This window comes from Oncorhynchus tshawytscha, linkage group LG12 (assembly GCF_018296145.1).
Source record: "Oncorhynchus tshawytscha isolate Ot180627B linkage group LG12, Otsh_v2.0, whole genome shotgun sequence".
NCBI classification, from domain to species: Eukaryota; Metazoa; Chordata; class Actinopteri; order Salmoniformes; family Salmonidae; genus Oncorhynchus; species Oncorhynchus tshawytscha.
In genome coordinates, this window is record NC_056440.1 from 68,728,936 (window position 1) to 68,746,617 (window position 17,682).

The following is a 17,682-nucleotide window of genomic DNA, read 5'->3' on the forward strand; positions in this document are numbered from 1 at the left end:
CTCTCTCTCTCCCTCTCTCTCTCTCTCTCTCTCGCTCTCTCTCTCTCTCTCGCTCTCTCTCTCTCTCTCAGTATGGTTGGGGTTGGAGTCAGGTCTTACGCTGGGGGAACTCAGGTCTTTGACGCAGACACGTGGGCCGGGCGTGGTTTGTGGTGCGGCTGCAAGCTGAAGCTCACTTAGTAACACGACCAAACTAACCCGGCAACAAGTGTGTCAGTGGCAATTTGCTGGACGGTAATTTGTAGCGAGGGGAAACACACACAGCAGCCTAGCCGTGAAACCTCAGTCAGCCTACTGATCATAAATTCCCATGATGCTGTCTGTGCCAGTGTGCCGTTCGTCCATTATTCCACAATAGTGCCAATCTTCTGTGCCCTTACTGCCCTCCCTGCCAGTGGATCATTAAACTCTCTCCATTACGGCTTCTATTAAGGAGTCTGTTTGGGGTCCTGGGAAGGCAATGTGTTGTCATGCTCACTCATATGAACTGCAAACCCTCCCCCTTGGGTTCTAGGCTGTTCAAGGGGATATAGAATATGGTTTGGGGTCCAAGCCAAACCTCACATCTGCTTCTCAACCCCTCTGCTTGGTGACGTCCCCTCTGGCTCGGTCTAGTGGTGAGTCCAGGCACTACGCTCCCCTCTGTTTAGCTTAGCTCTAAGAGACAGGGAATTATTTTAGGGAGCCCAGGGTTGGGATGTGCTCATTTCTTATCTGAGGCTGGGGTAAAGCCTTGTCAAGTTAGAGCCAGGGGGTGTAGGTGTGCATGTGAGCTTCTGGTGTGCGTACTGCTTTCAACACAGCAGGGCAGCATGCCCTCCGGCCCTCCACACAGAGCCTTGTTGGGTAATGTGCTGCAAGGTGAGGGGACCTGATAGCGCATCTGATGATACACACACCCTCGGTCCCCCGCCCTACACACCTTTCAAGGACTTGGGTAAAGGGAGCCGCATAACAGTCAATGACACCATGAGAAATATAAGCCTTGTGCTGTAGGGTTTGTTTACACCAGGGGCCACATTTAGGGAAAGCCCCTCTTCCTACCATAACATTGTAATTAAGTTGTTCACTTATACCAATCACTGTTGCACTGTTATGTTTCACCCGTCTGATTTTCCAAACCTCCAATTCTCTTTCTGTCTGTTATTATCATACTGTAAGTTAGAGCTTTTCCCTCAGAGTTGGATATGAGGAAAAATATTACTCCTGGTGTTGGTAAATAATTGTGAGGGTCTGATTTGAGCCGTCTCACTCTCTCTGGCCGTGTCAGTTTGCCTTCTCTGGGCTGCTACCAAGCACCCTGGTCACTGTGGACTGTCAGGCAGGCAGGCAGCATCGACCGGGGCCCGGGCCCTGGCCAGGGGTATAATGGCTCCCACATTGCCTGCTGCCTGCCCAGGACTGACACATCCTGTTAAGCCTGAGACGAGCAAGCTCAACGCATTTACCAAAACGTAATCATTTCTAGTTATTCCCTCATCATATGCCCTGCACCGATGGTCCCAACAAGGCAAGGCTGTCAGGCTGCTTGAAATCAAGGGCTCTCTGCATCTGATCAAAGACTCTTGTTTATGCCCTGTGTCATTGATGGTTTTTGGCAGAGGCAGGGTACTGTGACAATCTCCCGCTTGTTATCCGTGCCCACTGAGAGTAATTGGCATGGAGAGGTCCTTCTGAAATCGCAGAGGCAATATTTTCTCCAACTCTCCTATGGAGGTAAAGAGTTTATCAATCATCACTAAAGTATTTCAGAAATACAGCATCATCAAATCAAATCAAAATTGTATTTGTCACATACACATGTTTAGCAGATGTTATTGCGGATGTAGCGAAATGCTTGTGTTTCTAGCTCCAACAGTGCAGTAATATCTAACAATTAACAACAATACACACAATACACACAACCTAAAAGTAAAATAATGGAATTAAGGAATGTATGAATATTAGGATGAGCAATGTCAGAGTGGCATTCCTCACTACATTTCATGATCACTGATTATCATGGTGGATTTTCCTGAAGATAACTGATACTCAGACACTTTCACCGTAGCTGATCGGATTAACAATCATATTTTGGCTTAGTGAAAGTATGATACGTTATATACTGTATAAAGCAAAGACACTTCTGTCTCTATGACAGGATATGTTCTGACATGCTGCTGTAATTTATCAGTGGTTACAGTTAACCCTCCTCTCATTTTCACCTTTCACCTGTTATACAGGTCTAGATCTCAGCATCCCTGATACAACACTTGGAAGCAAGCAGACAATAAACTCCTCAGTCCCTTCTGCTAAAACCTCATAGCGTGTTTCCAGTTTAGAGGAATCTGCTCTACAACAGTGTTCACAGATTTTTTTTTTTAAACTTTGGATCCAAGATTCCACATCAGTTCCAATTACAGCTCTCTGACGGAGAGAGGCACGTCTGGAGCCCATTGTTCTTTGTCTGCCCCAACCCTGTTAGGGATCTGACATACCAAGTCTACAGTGACTGTACAACTGCTGTGATCTAAAATTTAAATATCTTCCCTGTTCCTTTCCAGTTGTATAACTGCTGTCTTATGCTATTTGTATGTTTGTTTACAGTAAGAAATAATGAGATGTGATACAGAACTGTGGCTGTGTCCAAGTACAAGGTAGTTTAGAACTGAAATCTTCATATTATTCTTTACAATGTCAAGGAAACAGAATACTCTACTAAATCAGTCCAGATCTGACCAAGCTGAAACCAAGAGGGTCTGAAAGCAGAGTTCATCAGTGGGTGAGAGAGAAGAGGGGTGAGGTTAAACCAGAGAACTAATTGGCAGTTTAACCCTAACAGTATTCACACCTGCCTGCAGAGCAACCCAGGGTCTTGTAAACCCATTTCAATAGCGTTTTCATTTCCCCACAAAAAAATGTCTTCAAATGTCATTTTATATTTTGCACTCTGAGTCTTTTAAAAAGTTGTGTCCACAGAAAATATCAAAATAAGAAAAAAGATGGTTACGTTAGAGTAATAGATATGATCATCATAGCAGCTATGCTATGAGGGGTAAATGACTATAGTTCCTGCCCTTGGATATCTGTGCTGGACCCCTTAAAGTTAGCAAGGGTCAGACCTTCACTGGGGACAGACGTTAAGTCGCTGTCAAAAACGAGAGGGGAACATCAAAGTGTAATTTAACTGGCAGTAAAGCGACAGGGCGCCTCCCCAGCCTCTTTATTGAAAAGGTTGGCTAGGGTCAGCTCACAGCATTTAAAAGAAACACTATAAATTAGACACCCTGCGGTGACTGAGAGCGATTAATGGCTAAATATTCCCAAACCCAAAGAAATATCCCTAAATATTAGAAAACATAAATAAAAGAGATTAAGTGTGTGTAGTCTAGGCTTGATAGATCCCTGTTTTGACTGGTCCCAGGGAGCAGAGGAAATTTGTGTAAGCTGTTTTCTCTGCTAAGCATTTATTTGTAACTCTAATTTGGTTTGTTTTCCCTTCTTAAAATATGGATTGAATCGTAATGGGAAGCTTTGTGCTCTGAAGTCCCGCCATCTCTGTGAAGTCCTCTCTTCCTGCTCGTTCTGCTGGCTGTGAGGCTGTTACATAAAGACAGACACACTAACTAACACAGGTAGTGGATGGAGAGACTGACTGGTGTGTTGAGATGTAAACTTTATCATGCCTACACCATGACAAATGAAAAGTGATGTGAGAGACATTGATCCATTTTATTGCAGCCTGTGTGTGTGTCACCACAAGGCATTAGCATGGGGAGAGCCTTATTAGCAAGCCCTCTGCCTACACGGCCATTGGCAAAACCAGAGCTAATCGCCTACCCAAAGGCAGATGGAGTCGAGTCTCAGCAGTTCTTATAAACCCGTCCTTCTTAAACGATCTTGTTCCTGGTCAGGAGCACCATGACACCACTACGAATAGCACCGCAGTATGAGTAGGCTATGGTGTCAATTGCAGTCATTGAAACAGTTCAAGGTTAGCCTAAGTTGGTGCTCACTAGGCCCATGCCTTTCTCATATCCCTGTTTCCCTCTCATATGCCTGACGCCATAAACAAAACCTCAGCTAACGGATGAGAAAGTTCCATAAGTACCTCTCTGACTAGCTTATAGCTACAGTAGTTTAGGAGCATCTGATAGGTAAGCGTCCACTTTGAAGTCAAACACTGAGAGGGATGATTCATCCCATCAGGCTGCTGTGAGGTGCACACGCTGCGCCAAAAAACAACTGCTATGGGAGTGTATCCATAAAGCCTGAGACACTGATAAATCACCCCTCTCTCTTCAATGTTCTTTATCTGTCTGAGAGTCTCTCTCAGGCCCTAGAGCATGGCAGGATCTCCACTAGCCTGAGACTGGGCTAGGGTCTACTCAGTGCCTTTTCCACAGTTTGGCTAGCTCTAAAACAAGGTCAAAACAGTGTTAGGCAATTACACGTAAGATGAAGGAACAAAGCTCTATTTGTCTTTCTGAAACCAACTTATTAGCATATCTGGAAACACTTTCCCCTGCTCTTATACCCATGTAAATACACAATAATAACTGTAACAACACCGTATGTTGTGTTGGAGATATAATACCCAGTGTAATGCAAAGTTCATGCAAAATAATATTTGACGGCGTATGCTGTGGTTTTAACCAGTACTGTACTGAAATGGCTAAAAGCCTTCATGTTATTTGAATGAATGCAGAGGGAGACCCCTTGAGAGGGGAAGGCTTCTTAATGTGAGATCCTCTCAGTTTATCTAACAGTTGACGTTATGTTCCCTCCTCCTTTCCCAGTGAGGTCTGAATCTCTCGGGTGATGTTAAAAACCACAATGAAGCAAACACACATTTTACGAGTGCACGGGAATGCCATAATAAAAGACAGGTTGGTCACTGTCCTCTTAGCATCATGTGGATTCCACTTCTGACAATAGCATTGTTATACTGAGGTAAATACAATGTGGAAAGAGCACTAGATTGTCCTTGGTGGTCCAAATTGTTAATCACTTGTAACTAATCAAAAATGATCATCTGCTTGTGAAATAATATATAATTTCATATAGGCTTCTTGAAGTTTTTTACAGCAGCTCCCATGTGAACTTACATAGTACTCATTAGGAAACACCATGTGAACTTACATAGTACTCATTAGGAAACACCATGTGAACTTACATAGTACTCATTAGGAAACACCATGTGAACTTACATAGTACTCATTAGGAAACACCATGTGAACTTACATAGTACTCATTAGGAAACACCATGTGAACTTACATAGTACTCATCAGGAAACACCATGTGAACTTACATAGTACTCATTAGGAAACACCATGTGAACTTACATAGTACTCATTAGGAAACACCATGTGAACTTACATAGTACTCATTAGGAAGCATCATGTGAACTTACATAGTACTCATTAGGAAACACCATGTGAACTTACATAGTACTCATTAGGAAACACCATGTGAACTTACATAGTACTCATTAGGAAACACCATGTGAACTTACATAGTACTCATTAGGAAGCATCATGTGAACTTACATAGTACTCATTAGGAAACACCATGTGAACTTACATAGTACTCATTAGGAAACACCATGTGAACTTACATAGTACTCATTAGGAAACACCATGTGAAATAATGTGATTCAATGGGTAGTTTATAGAAAAAAGCAACACGCTTAGAATTTCAGTTCTTGTGATGGGTGCCACTGTCCAGACCAATGGACATGCTAACTTTTTACTGTACTATAACGTCTGAGAAAATGTATACACAGTAGGTGATATTACAGACTCTAATCTTCTGAGATATTCTTTGTGCTGGACGTCTGATCAGTAAGCATCTTCCGAGGGCCTCAACTATGGAGGGTTTAGTTACACAGCAGAGGATCTGACTGCCGGGCTGAGAGAAGGCCTGGAGTACGAGGTTCAATGTAGCCCTGTCGCACTCCAGCCGGCAGATTGAGCTTAATGTAAATTGCTGTGCCAAAATATGAGTTAACTGGTAAAATGATCCTAGGTCCTTGTCACCTCTAGTCATGTCAGCAACCTGCTGAAGTGTGTCCTGGTTCTCCAGGCTTCGCAGCACTTCCATGGCTGGTTTCTATTACCCGCTGTTCATATCAATCAGCACAGACGGACAGAAAGAAAGGCTCAAATGGTTGTGCTGTACTAAAGACGGTAGAGGGAGAAGGGGCAGCAGATGGGGTGTTGGTGGCTTCAGTCTAGATTGAAAGGATCTCACAGGACAGTTGATTCACACCTCCTGTATCCTCCCTCTCTTTGAGTGAAAACACAATATTGTAACCACAACTATATACCAAATGCTTGTAATGTCACAACAAAGGATTTTCTTCTCTCTGTCCATAGCTCACGAATAGTTAATTGGAAAAGGTGACTGCCGGGCTGATGTTAAAGTAAATAGTGATCTTGACTACAAATGTTACGAAAACATAATGTATGTTTCTGTTGCGATTCTTTTGGGTTTTAGATCAATTCTCTCTGAAGAAATGTGGGGTACAGCTCTTCTAAAAAGGTCAGGAAACCACAAAGGTCTCTGTATCCTGTCCTCAGGGAAGACGGTCAAGCACCATAAGAGGAAAACTTCTGTTGCTTCAAGAAAAATATAAAGATATTCATGTTCCTAGTTTGGAGGTTACGTTCTCAGTGAGTATTCTGACCACTCTTGACACTGTAGAGAAGCCAAGGATAGCTATCTCTGACAATGTGCATTGTTTGTGTGTGTCAAACCAAGTCAAGAAACGATCTATTATTACATCTTATTCTATTCTACTATATATTTTAATGTAAAGAAAACACAATCCCCCAATTTAAAGGCCACCTGTTGTCAGATTTTATCAGGTTGAATTTTAATCACTGCATGTAGACCCGGCTAGGAAAGGGACTGCTCTCCCCTACTGCTAATGCACAGACCTTGTATGTGTTGTCCCTGAAGTAGCATACTGTTGGTCCAGGGCTGCTTGACCTGAGAGAACCTCAATGTAACTGGACTGATGGGCCGTAGAGAGTGTCCCATTGTTTCATCTTAAGAGGTTTGAATGGAGGAATGGTTGAAACCATGCCATTTGTTACCCTGTACACCCACTAAATCATTCCCTGATCCTTTCAGTCACTTGCAACCCACCCCATAACCAAATATTGTAATGGTGACACGTTGTGTATTTGTGTGCGGCACTTGTTTAGCAAGGTTACACAATCCAGTCACCTCTTGGACACGCAGGGACTGCCTGTGCTTACTGGGGGCTGGCCTTTGAAAGTATGAAAATAACTGGGGGAGGTGCAGATGTACATCTGAGTCACATTAATGGTGTAGGTCTCCTGTAGTGCTGAGACGTTCCTGCCTGCTCTTTAACGCTCGCTCTATCTGAGTCAGTCATACCTGTGGTCCAGCAAGGCTGCTGCAACGGTAGCATCCACTGTAAAAATGTGCATGGTCTACCCAGCCAGGGTCCTGTGATACCATAGAACAGGGTTTCTCAAACTTGGTCCTGGGCCTCCCCTGGGAGCATGTTTTGTTTTTCTGTCCTAGCACTACACAGCTGATTCAAATAACCAAAGCTTTATGATGAGTTGGTTATTTGAATCAACTATGTAGTGCTAGGACAACAAAAAAAACGGTCTCCCAGAGGGGGGGCCTAGGACCAAGTTTGGGAAACCCTGCCATAGAACATCACATTTGACTGGGTCCTTTGTTTTGAAAGGTCATATAACAATTTTGATTGGTCTTATCATGGAAAGAAAATAGTCTTATATTGTTGAATTCGAATGTGTGATCTGTTGTAAAATATTAGATATGTCCTTTGGTGTAAACTTTATTTTTAGTGGCTCACTTATTGCTTTAATAAGATATATTAGGACGGCATCACAAGGCTAAGTATTATTTATGGCGGTTTGTTTGGGATTAACAGCGGCAATCATTTTCTTTACATCTACCGAGTGTGCGACGTTATGTAGACTACAGGCCACCGGCAAGTTCAGCCGAACGCAAAAAGAAACAAACTCACTTGAAATCTCCCGAAAACAGCGCTGGTATTATGTTCAAAGGTCCCCGCGGTGTCTAGCGGGAAATATTGTAAAGACTGTGACTCCAGGAATGTCAGCCTACCTGCTTAAGCCTGATTGAAGTAATAACTCACGAAGTCTCCGTTGAATTTCCTGCCATGACTTATACCTGTGGTCGAAACCAATAAGGCTTCCTATACCAGGTTTAGAGTCTTTCAAACGTGACCCTAAATAATATCTCGTGAGTGATTATGTGATCTGGTAGGTATAGAACATCAAAACTCTTCCCCGGACAAAAACGCATTCCATTGCAAATATGACCCCGAGTTGATAGGAAAGCGTGACAATGTGTTTGTTTTTTTAGTATAGGTCTATGTGATTCAAACGCACTTTCACATCGATCATTCAAATTTCAGTCCGTGTCTATACGTTTTCATTAGTTGACTTTGTATATGCCGAGCATATTCGTAATTTTTTACAGGTTTATGTGCAGGCCTAGGCCTGATCTTTTCAGCGCTATATTACGCACACCTCTCCTGTGAGTCATTACGTACCAAATGTTAAGCAAGGTAATAACACAGGATTGGAAATTAAATATGTGAAAAACGGAATATTATGTTAAATTTGAATAACTTGTAGGCTTAATGTTATAGGCATACCACGTTTGGGTTCAAGTTTGGATCAGAGTATTTACTCATTTATTTCAGGTGAATATTTTCTTGTTCAGAACTATCTAAATATTGGAAGCTATATAATGACTACATAATAGGCAACTTGTCGCTTTTTGAATAATAAAGATGTGCATACGGTAAATGACTTCTAATTCATCATAATATGCTCATATGGTTAACTATTGTTTAGCTATTATTAATATTATTGTTATTATTATTATTATCAGTAGTAGGAGTCGTATTCCCATAGATTCCCAGCAGTGATCGATCAGTCTACTTTTATCAGTATACTTTTGACAAAGCAAGTGTCTGGTGTTCGTGTGTTGTTGTCTAAAGCTATTTGATTAAACCAAAGCGATTCAATAACATCTGCACAGCAGACCATCATTAATAAATCTTATATGGATGGCTATGCTATGTTACGTCACCAGTTTAAACTAATTATGTAGCGAAGAAAAGACTGATTGGTTTATGTGCTTTCATTAAGGTTTACAGAAATCCTAGTCTGGCACATTAGTGGCATGTTTTCAGTGCCCAGCCCTCCTCCGTAACTCAGCTATAAATACTTAATTATGTAATAATAATATTATTACTGTTATGATGATGATGATGATAGTCTAGTCATCAACAATAATATAATCTTTATCCTCATTAATATCATCCTGATCCTCATCATGGTAGCCATTAGCCAACAGTAAGGACAGCATGGCAAAGTTTAACTGAAGTTTCTTCATGTGTACTTTTTCTCACGTTGGCCCGCCCGCTAGACCAGACAATTGATCAATGTCTTCTCTTTGACAGCAGTGATTCAGTGCTTTCGCTTTTATATTGATATCTCAACTCGTTATATCCTCTTTGGTTGTTTCCCCGTTTGTTCATTTTCACGAAGGACAGGACTCCTGTCGTTTTCACTAGATATTCATTAGAATATCTGTAATAGTGAATCGTTAACAGTTTTGGTGAAGCCTGTACGTTTAATCGAAAGTTAGTATATTAATGAAAATGGTTAGCTATTCTAATTTCATTCTATAATTTCAGTAATCTGGCATTTGATTTTAATTTGGATGTCGTTTGTGTTGCAGCACTGTCCAGTGTCCATACGTTCACTGTGCATGCATCTTTAGTGTCGTTTATTTTTTTATTTTTTTAACTGTTTTCTATAAACTGATGTTATTGTTATGTTATAAGTCAGATGTAATGGGTATTACATTTAAATGTTCTAAATTACACAGATAAATGGAAAAATACTTAAGTTATTCTCAAAGAGCGCTTGGTTGATTTTCGAGCATGATTAATTAAGGATTATTGAAATTGGTGATTTTTACTTATTCTTGCGCTACATTCAGGTTAATGTTACCTATAGCGTTCAATAAGCTATCATGTGGTTCGATCAATGTCTATGCGCTCTTACTTTTTGTAATAAAACATTTGAAGAATGTGCGTTTAAATTAAGGAACGTTGGACATCTTTGATCTAAATGTAGCCTAAACCTGAGACAGAATTGGGCCAAATTGAATGAACATGTTTTAGAAATTAGAACTCCTCATACATTAATAACAATTGGTTTATAGAGACTTCGAAACGTGAGACTGACATATAATTATTTGGCAGAAAGTCTTAGGTATATTTTGCCTGTATTATAATTTTAGCACTGCTTTAGTCTTGTTGAAGTAAACCATTTTCTTGAGGATTCATGGCCTACGTATCGAATATCATCTGGCTTTGGTCACTGACTTCTCAACCATAAACAACAAATGAATCACGTTTGAAATTTGTAATAACTCCTACAAAAATTCTTAGCACTTGTAGCCACTCTCCTGAGAGAGGTTCCAGAAAGCTTTTACCGCAGTATTTGATGCTTCCCTCCAGTTCATCATCTGAGAAGCCGCTGTATGTCCGTGGGTTTCCATCTCCCCCACAAGTTGCTCGCAGATGGTTAGAGAAAGCGCTGGATTTTGCGGTATTTGTGTTAAATTTATAGCATGGGCGGATTTTTCCTGCGCTCAAGATGTGCCCTTTGCTAGACCTCTGCAGAATATCTTCAACATAAAGATATAGTTCGGTAAATCAGTAGAGGGTATTATTTCTTATTAAGAATTAAGAATTACATGTAGGTATTTTTAACATTACATATTCATTTAATGCATGGCAACTCTAGGTTTCCAGTTGCAAAGTTAAAGGTTGTATTTCATTGTAAAATAAACAAATATTCCTTAAGAGCTTGTGATCCGTTATATTTTATTGTATGGTCATACAAACATCTATAAGGTCACCAATACCCAAGTCACGATAACGCAACGTTTCTGCAGAGTGCACGTAGGCTATTGTAGGCTAGAGGCCTTTACAGTGTTATTTTCTCAGTTCACAAAATCAGGCTGTTTGATCAGCAATGTTTTAGTCACAAACTTCAGTATAGGCTATCAGTTTGGGCAATATTTTCTATAAGAATCTGATTATCTTTACCTTGATATCATATAGGTGCCGAAACGTATGTGTGTGTGTGTGTGTGTGTGAGTGGGTGTGGGTGTATGTCATCGATGGATTCTTAACATTTGCAAACTCCCCCAACATCTATTGCTCATGAGACAATATTGAGTATTTAGCCTATAGATTTAAAGAGACTAGGGATAATAATATTGGTCCGCTGATAAACTATTGCCCATAATAAAGTAAATTCGACGCTCGGTAATTTTTCATGCTTGAAAACGTGTTAATTCAATTGTCCGATTCAGATTCAGTATGAAGGATTGTAATGCAGATTATCGCATTAAATATAGCCTAATTTAATTCAATCGTCAAAGGGAAAACGTGATAGTCGGGAAGGTTATGCCTCTTCGTAATTGTGTTACAGGGGATAGTTGTGGCTGTAATATTGGTAGTAAGTTGTGAAGTCCATCACATTGAGTTTGTAAAGACTCATGCATTGACAAATGTTCATATGCGATTAGTGATATTATCCTAACACCCGGGATGATAGCAGACGGGATTACTTCACCCATTTCTTTTATTTTATCGTCGGTTCTGATTATTGGAAGGAATTTCTCAACGTACAGGAAACTGTTTACGAGGCATGTGGAGACATGCATAACGTTCCCAACTTCAAGAAGAAAATACGCAAAACATCCCTCATAATTGGGGGAATAGTCAGTCAAGTGAACAGATATTAACACCGAGCAGTGTATACAGAACACAAGCACAATTTCGGTTGTCATTTGATAAGGTTTTTCCATAAGAGTAAAGAATAAGGGACACGGGACATCTCTGTTCGTTTGAAACAGAACTGTGGTTTTACTCACCATAGCAGGGAATGAGCGCTCCGTTGTGTCCGCTTTCTTGGTGCAGTTTGCCTCCTTCGGGGGGGGTTTTGCAAGAAGACCTCTGCATGAAGAGGTGGTATTTGTTAAAGGTGCCTTCTCCAGCGGCGGCATCCAATGACTGACACTCCTGTTGGAATGGGCTCCGAGACTTTTCTCCGTAAGCCTGACCTTTGTTTGGCAGGAAAGTGGGGCTGTATTTGGTGTCACTTACTTGGAATGTCCTAAACGGGTTCGTCGGATGATCCCTACCTTGCGGTGCAGAGGGGCTATAATATGAATCCATGGATGTCATATCGCAGTATGAGACGCACGTCTCGGCGTTCATGCCTAAAAAAGTTACTGGGAGAAAAAGACGACCAAACTTTTTTCTTTCTTTCCGTTTTGGAAAGGGAAGCAAACAGATACCCTCACTCTCTCTCCCTCTTCCACATACGGATGAACACACACATACACACTGTCACGCACACACACATACACTGGCGCGGCAGCTGTGTTTGGTTATAAAACGATTCAGATGTTTTCCAGGAACCACTCGCTGACCAAAAGCTAAAAACTCCCCTTAAGGTTTAGAGGAGTAACAAAAATGCGTCTTTCTTCAGAAGATGCAACCCAGATCTCCCCGATGTACACTAGAGCTGTGTGGACATTAAGTCAAGACATCTCCGGAGTGATTATGTTGATAAAATGAATGGGTGATGTCAGACCTTTCCTCAGAAGAAAAAAACGTCTTCTTTTTTTAAATATGTGGGGGGACTTAACACATGACATTAATGTAATTAGGGTATGAATATATAACTAATTGTAAGTGAAGGGCAACAGCGAGAATGCAATTTTATGGTTGATTCGCAATGGTTCGTCAAGAGGGGACTTCTTCCAGACAACTGGGATCTCGACACATACAGGACAATAATAGCCTATCTATTTTTCATGTGTATTGTGTGATTTGTGACACGGTATCTATTTATTTGTTTCAGAGGGGGGTTATGTGTTTTAAGCAGAATTACATTTTATTTTTCTGCAAACCATATCACTCAGAAAATATTTTCTATCGTTAAAGATGAGTTGGCCTATATTCAGAATATCTACAACTGTATCCTTATATCCCGTTGATCTACGTTTTTTTTTGTACTTTTTGAAATTAATATTTTTCCTCATGTTATCAACTGATTGATGATCAATCACATTGCACTTACAATTTATCCCCGTGTCAAACCCTTCGCCTCTTGATGTGATTCATTTGATGTGTATCACATCAAGAGTTCAAGCTTTAATGCAAATTATTTAACTTAAGCCTGTAGCGCGGGTTTCTCAATTGGACACGTTTGCAAAGGTTGAATGGGTCCCGTCGATAAATGAACTCTCTCTGATATAACCACGTCTAATTCAACAAAATCATACTATGTGGGCCTTAAGGCTTATGGGCACAAAATTATTCTCTAATAATTTCAGTGAAATTAGTCCAATATGTATTAATAATTGGATATATTTCTATTTTACAACGATTATTGCAAACTCAGCAACAAGCACATCACTGAAATTTCAAAACGTAGTGGTAGGAGTCATCGTGTCTTCTATTGCCACTTACTTCAATATTTTAATAACAGACTAGGACTATGTTAATGAGCTCGTGGGACTTTGGGACATTTATTTGTCACATGCAGGAAAAAAAACATATTTTTCTCCTAGAGTTACTTTTTTCAACGATATCTCCAATTTTGTGGGATATTGCTCAGCAGATGAACTATTTTAATTGAATTGGTGAAGAACATGCTTGGCTACTATAGTCACTGTATTAAGCGTTGAACATATGGCTATTAGGCTACAATCTTACTACAGGGAGTTGCTGTATAAAGCCCCTCTGGTGAAAAATATTCCGCGTAAAATATCTCTGCAGTAGGCTATCTGCAACAACATGGTTATTTGATCGCTGAATGTTCACGCTGTAGTTCATAGGTAATGAGCTTGGAAACGAGACTGACACCCTCCTAAAACCTACAAGTGAAGTGGTGATGACAGGGTAGTAAGACATAATTACTACATGAAAATGCGATGTCATCAATTAAGCAAATTTAGCACAATCTCACACTCATAGTTTATGTACAAATATTGCATGAGTGGTCTGAAATCGAGTCAAACTTGTAATAGATTGAGGATGAATGTCTTATTTAATGTTTAATTAAGTGTATGAAACGCAATATTAAAAACATAATTAGCCTACTATGAAACGTATCCCAAAAACGTAGCAAAGGCCTAGTCAAAGGCAGCCTCCATCGTGTGCCTTTTGCTATAGATCACTTTCAGACGACAGTAAAGGCCTACATGCATTTTAGATTCTACAAAACGGATGTTCATTAAATAAAATAATGTGGCGATAGAGATTTCCATTAACGCTATTGGACATGGCTACATGGTGATATTACAGGAAACGGACTTGAGCATTCAAGCACTTAAATCATTAATTGGTATTATTTACTACCCAGGGAAACGTAATCAACCCAGCATAACGAAGTTCAATACAGGCTGCATTAAAGTGGCCTTGTTAATTTAAACACACACTATAGTACACATTAGACCTACACGGTATGCTGTTTTATTTATGCAGTTCGTGGTGATTGATTTGGTGATTCCTTTGATTGTTAAGTTAAATTGAAAATTATAATCGTAAATTAGGCTACATGGTTTAGTTAGTCTTTATATTAGTCTATATATCTTTCCCTTTAGCGCAAGCTTAGGCCAATCTTACCTGTTAGATTGGTCTAGAGATAGCATTTTCTCCTTTACTGTCAACAGTAAAACACCAAGGCAAGGACGCTATAAAACAGGCTTATCCAAATCCGAATTCCATATTAAATTAAATAGAGCACATCTCCACATTGCTGCTCATTTGCGGACTTTCTTCCCCAGTACTTCCGGTATCAGAGAACTTGTGTAAAACTCACGGGTGATTATATTTTCCACCATCGAACCAGTTAATATATTCACCATTTGTTTCCACGGGATGCACACATCTCAGATATGTTGTTGTCATTTAAACCCAAAACCAATCAATCAAAATAATTAATTAAAGCATTATAAGTATTATTATAAGCCTATTATTATTATTATTATTGCTCCAAATTGCTTCCAACTTTTTCTGTCATGCATCATTCATAGAAATATTAGATGAGAAGCATTCATTATATTAATTTAGTAGGACTCACAAATTACATAAACGAATGAATAGGATATTTCAGTGGACTTTGGAAATGTGGAGGCCCACTAAAATGTTATATTGACTGATGTAGATAACATTACGCTAATGTGAAATAAGCGCTTGATTAAACGCTCAGTCTCAAGGACAGCTAAATTCGATTGATTTCACCCTAAAGCACTGTGAATTAATTTCATTCAAAGTTCTGTTTCCAGACAGTGGTCATTCATATCAAAGAGATCAAACGCCACAATGTATTTAGATCTGGATTTTTTATTTTATTTTACTTTCAAATTAATCTAATTTCCACAACGTCTTTTTTGTTGTTGCTGTATATTTTATTTTAAAGGATTTTCTTTTTCAATTTAGTATAAAACAAAAGCACACAAAAAATAACAAAAAAACAGCTGCCAGACATATGAAATTAAGTATTGCTTAAGCAAGACATGGGACAAGAATAGAGCAACAATGACAGATACAACAATAAGTGTTCCTAGTCAGTGTTCCCAGTCAGTGTTCTTAGTCAGTGTTCCCAGTCAGTGTTCCTAGGCAGTGTTCCCAGTCAGTGTTCTTAGTCAGTGTTCCCAGTCAGTGTTCCTAGTCAGTGTTCCTAGTCAGTGTTCCCAGTCAGTGTTCTTAGTCAGTGTTCCCAGTCAGTGTTCCTAGTCAGTGTTCCCAGTCAGTGTTCCCAGTCAGTCTCTGTGCAGACGGTCCAGAAACGGACCCAATCTGCTGGAGGTGAAAGTCCTGGTAAAACAAATCTTTTTCCAGGGGGGACGGGACGACGACGACGACGACTTCCATTTCCACAAGGTCTTAACATAGAAGTTTTGTATTTGTCACATCTGTGTCAAACATAAAGTAACTTTCACTTTGTTTGCCAGTTATTTACCAGTAACACAAAGCAATGATCCTAGATGTTGTGACGAGATATACAGCAATACAGGCTTTGTGGACTTGTTCGTTCAGCAATGTTTGTTTGTTCCATGTTACTTGCTATGTAAACTGCTATTAACTTAAATTAAATATTCTCAGCTCATCTGTCACTCATTTTCTCAGATGTTGGAGTTTTGTTAATATCCTATGATAACAGGTACATTGTGCCGTTCCGTATGAAAGGCTAGAGAAAAAAGACAATGTAGCAAAAATACCACACCAGTATGTAGACAAGCTTGAATAATGTAGATTGATGATTTATATTATGTATTCTGTAAGGTATCTGTCATAACAGACCAACGAAATGAGGAACATTGCTTTAGTGAATGGTAAAGTGGAATATGTTGTCGTGTTGTCTAAATGGAGAAACTGTGTGATGTGTCAGTTATAGATGGGAACAGGATCAGGACGTTCCAGGGACTTGTCGGTCCTCCCTTAACCTCTACGGATGTGGTCCAGAAACCAGTCGCCAAACCTTAACCTGATGTGCCCAGCCTGTCTCCGACAGGTAGACATGGAGGGAGACATGATGTCACATTGTGTATTTGTTCTGCAGGCAGGCAGGCAGGCAGGCAGGCAGGCAGGCAGGCAGGCAGGGCAGGGGCCAGGTTGTTACAGGCCTGAGGCTGGTGCCCAGGGTGGTAGAAAGCAGCACTCTTGGCAGCAGAGGAATGTATATACATGGCACACAGAGAGAACGTGTGGAGGACCCAACACTACAGCAGAACAAATGCAAACCAGCCATACTGAGCAACCACACAGACACACACACACACACACACACACACACACACACACAGTATCTTACACACACGCATGCACACCCACACGTATGCACGCTCACCCACACCCACACACACGCATATATATATATATATATATATATATATATATATATATATATATATATATATATGTATATATATGTATATATATATACACGCCAAATACAGCAATGCAGTAACAGCAGCACTTCGTTCCCTAGATTAAATTTGAAGGGCATTTAGACAGCTGAAAGGTGCCTCTATGTTTATGTATCGCTGTCTCTATACTTCAGTACTGTTTACGTTCAGCCAAGCAAGCAACAAAAAGCCTTTGAGAAGTGAGGTACATAGGTTTGTGACAGTCAAATGGATTCAAATACCAGATTTTATGGGGGGAAAAAACAACCCAAGAAACCCTTTAACAATGTGAGTGAACCACTGTGTGTGTGTCCTACTCCGTCCCCCTGACCCCTGCCAGAGGAACAGGTGTGTTTGGTAATGATAGCCCATCAGGGCTTAAGAGGCTGAACACACTCATCCTATACCCCAGCAATGATAGAACGGTTAGTGATGACACCAGCTTCTGAATAACAGCTAGGAGAGCACAGTCGCTCCACACAATGTCTCTAGTAGGCTACAATGAGCGAAATATCTCTCTCTGCTTTTTGCTGTGGTTTTCAGAAGAGGCTGTGAATGACTAATACCTTCACCTAAACCAAATAATAAATGTTTATGTGGCTTGTGCCTGCTTTCCACGCCCACAGCTGGATGCTGAATGCTGAGACTGCCTCTTC

General features: G+C 40.3%; 1 protein-coding gene across 2 annotated transcripts in view; it reads right to left on the minus strand.

The window, feature by feature from the left end:
• The window catches only part of LOC112264223 (homeobox protein aristaless-like 4), a 21,525-nt gene extending 8,858 nt beyond the window's left edge, over positions 1-12,667 (minus strand). The window contains exons 1-2 of one of the 2 annotated variants that reach the window (XM_042330982.1): positions 12,210-12,667; positions 11,978-12,059 (exon numbers count right to left, since the gene is read on the minus strand). In XM_042330982.1, coding sequence (XP_042186916.1) covers positions 11,978-12,059; positions 12,210-12,323 — 196 coding nt within the window. In that variant the 5' untranslated portion in view covers positions 12,324-12,667. Of the gene's footprint in view, positions 1-11,977 lie in introns of both variants that reach the window. The other variant, XM_042330981.1, reaches the window with a different exon arrangement.
• Positions 12,668-17,682: the final 5,015 nt, after the last annotated feature.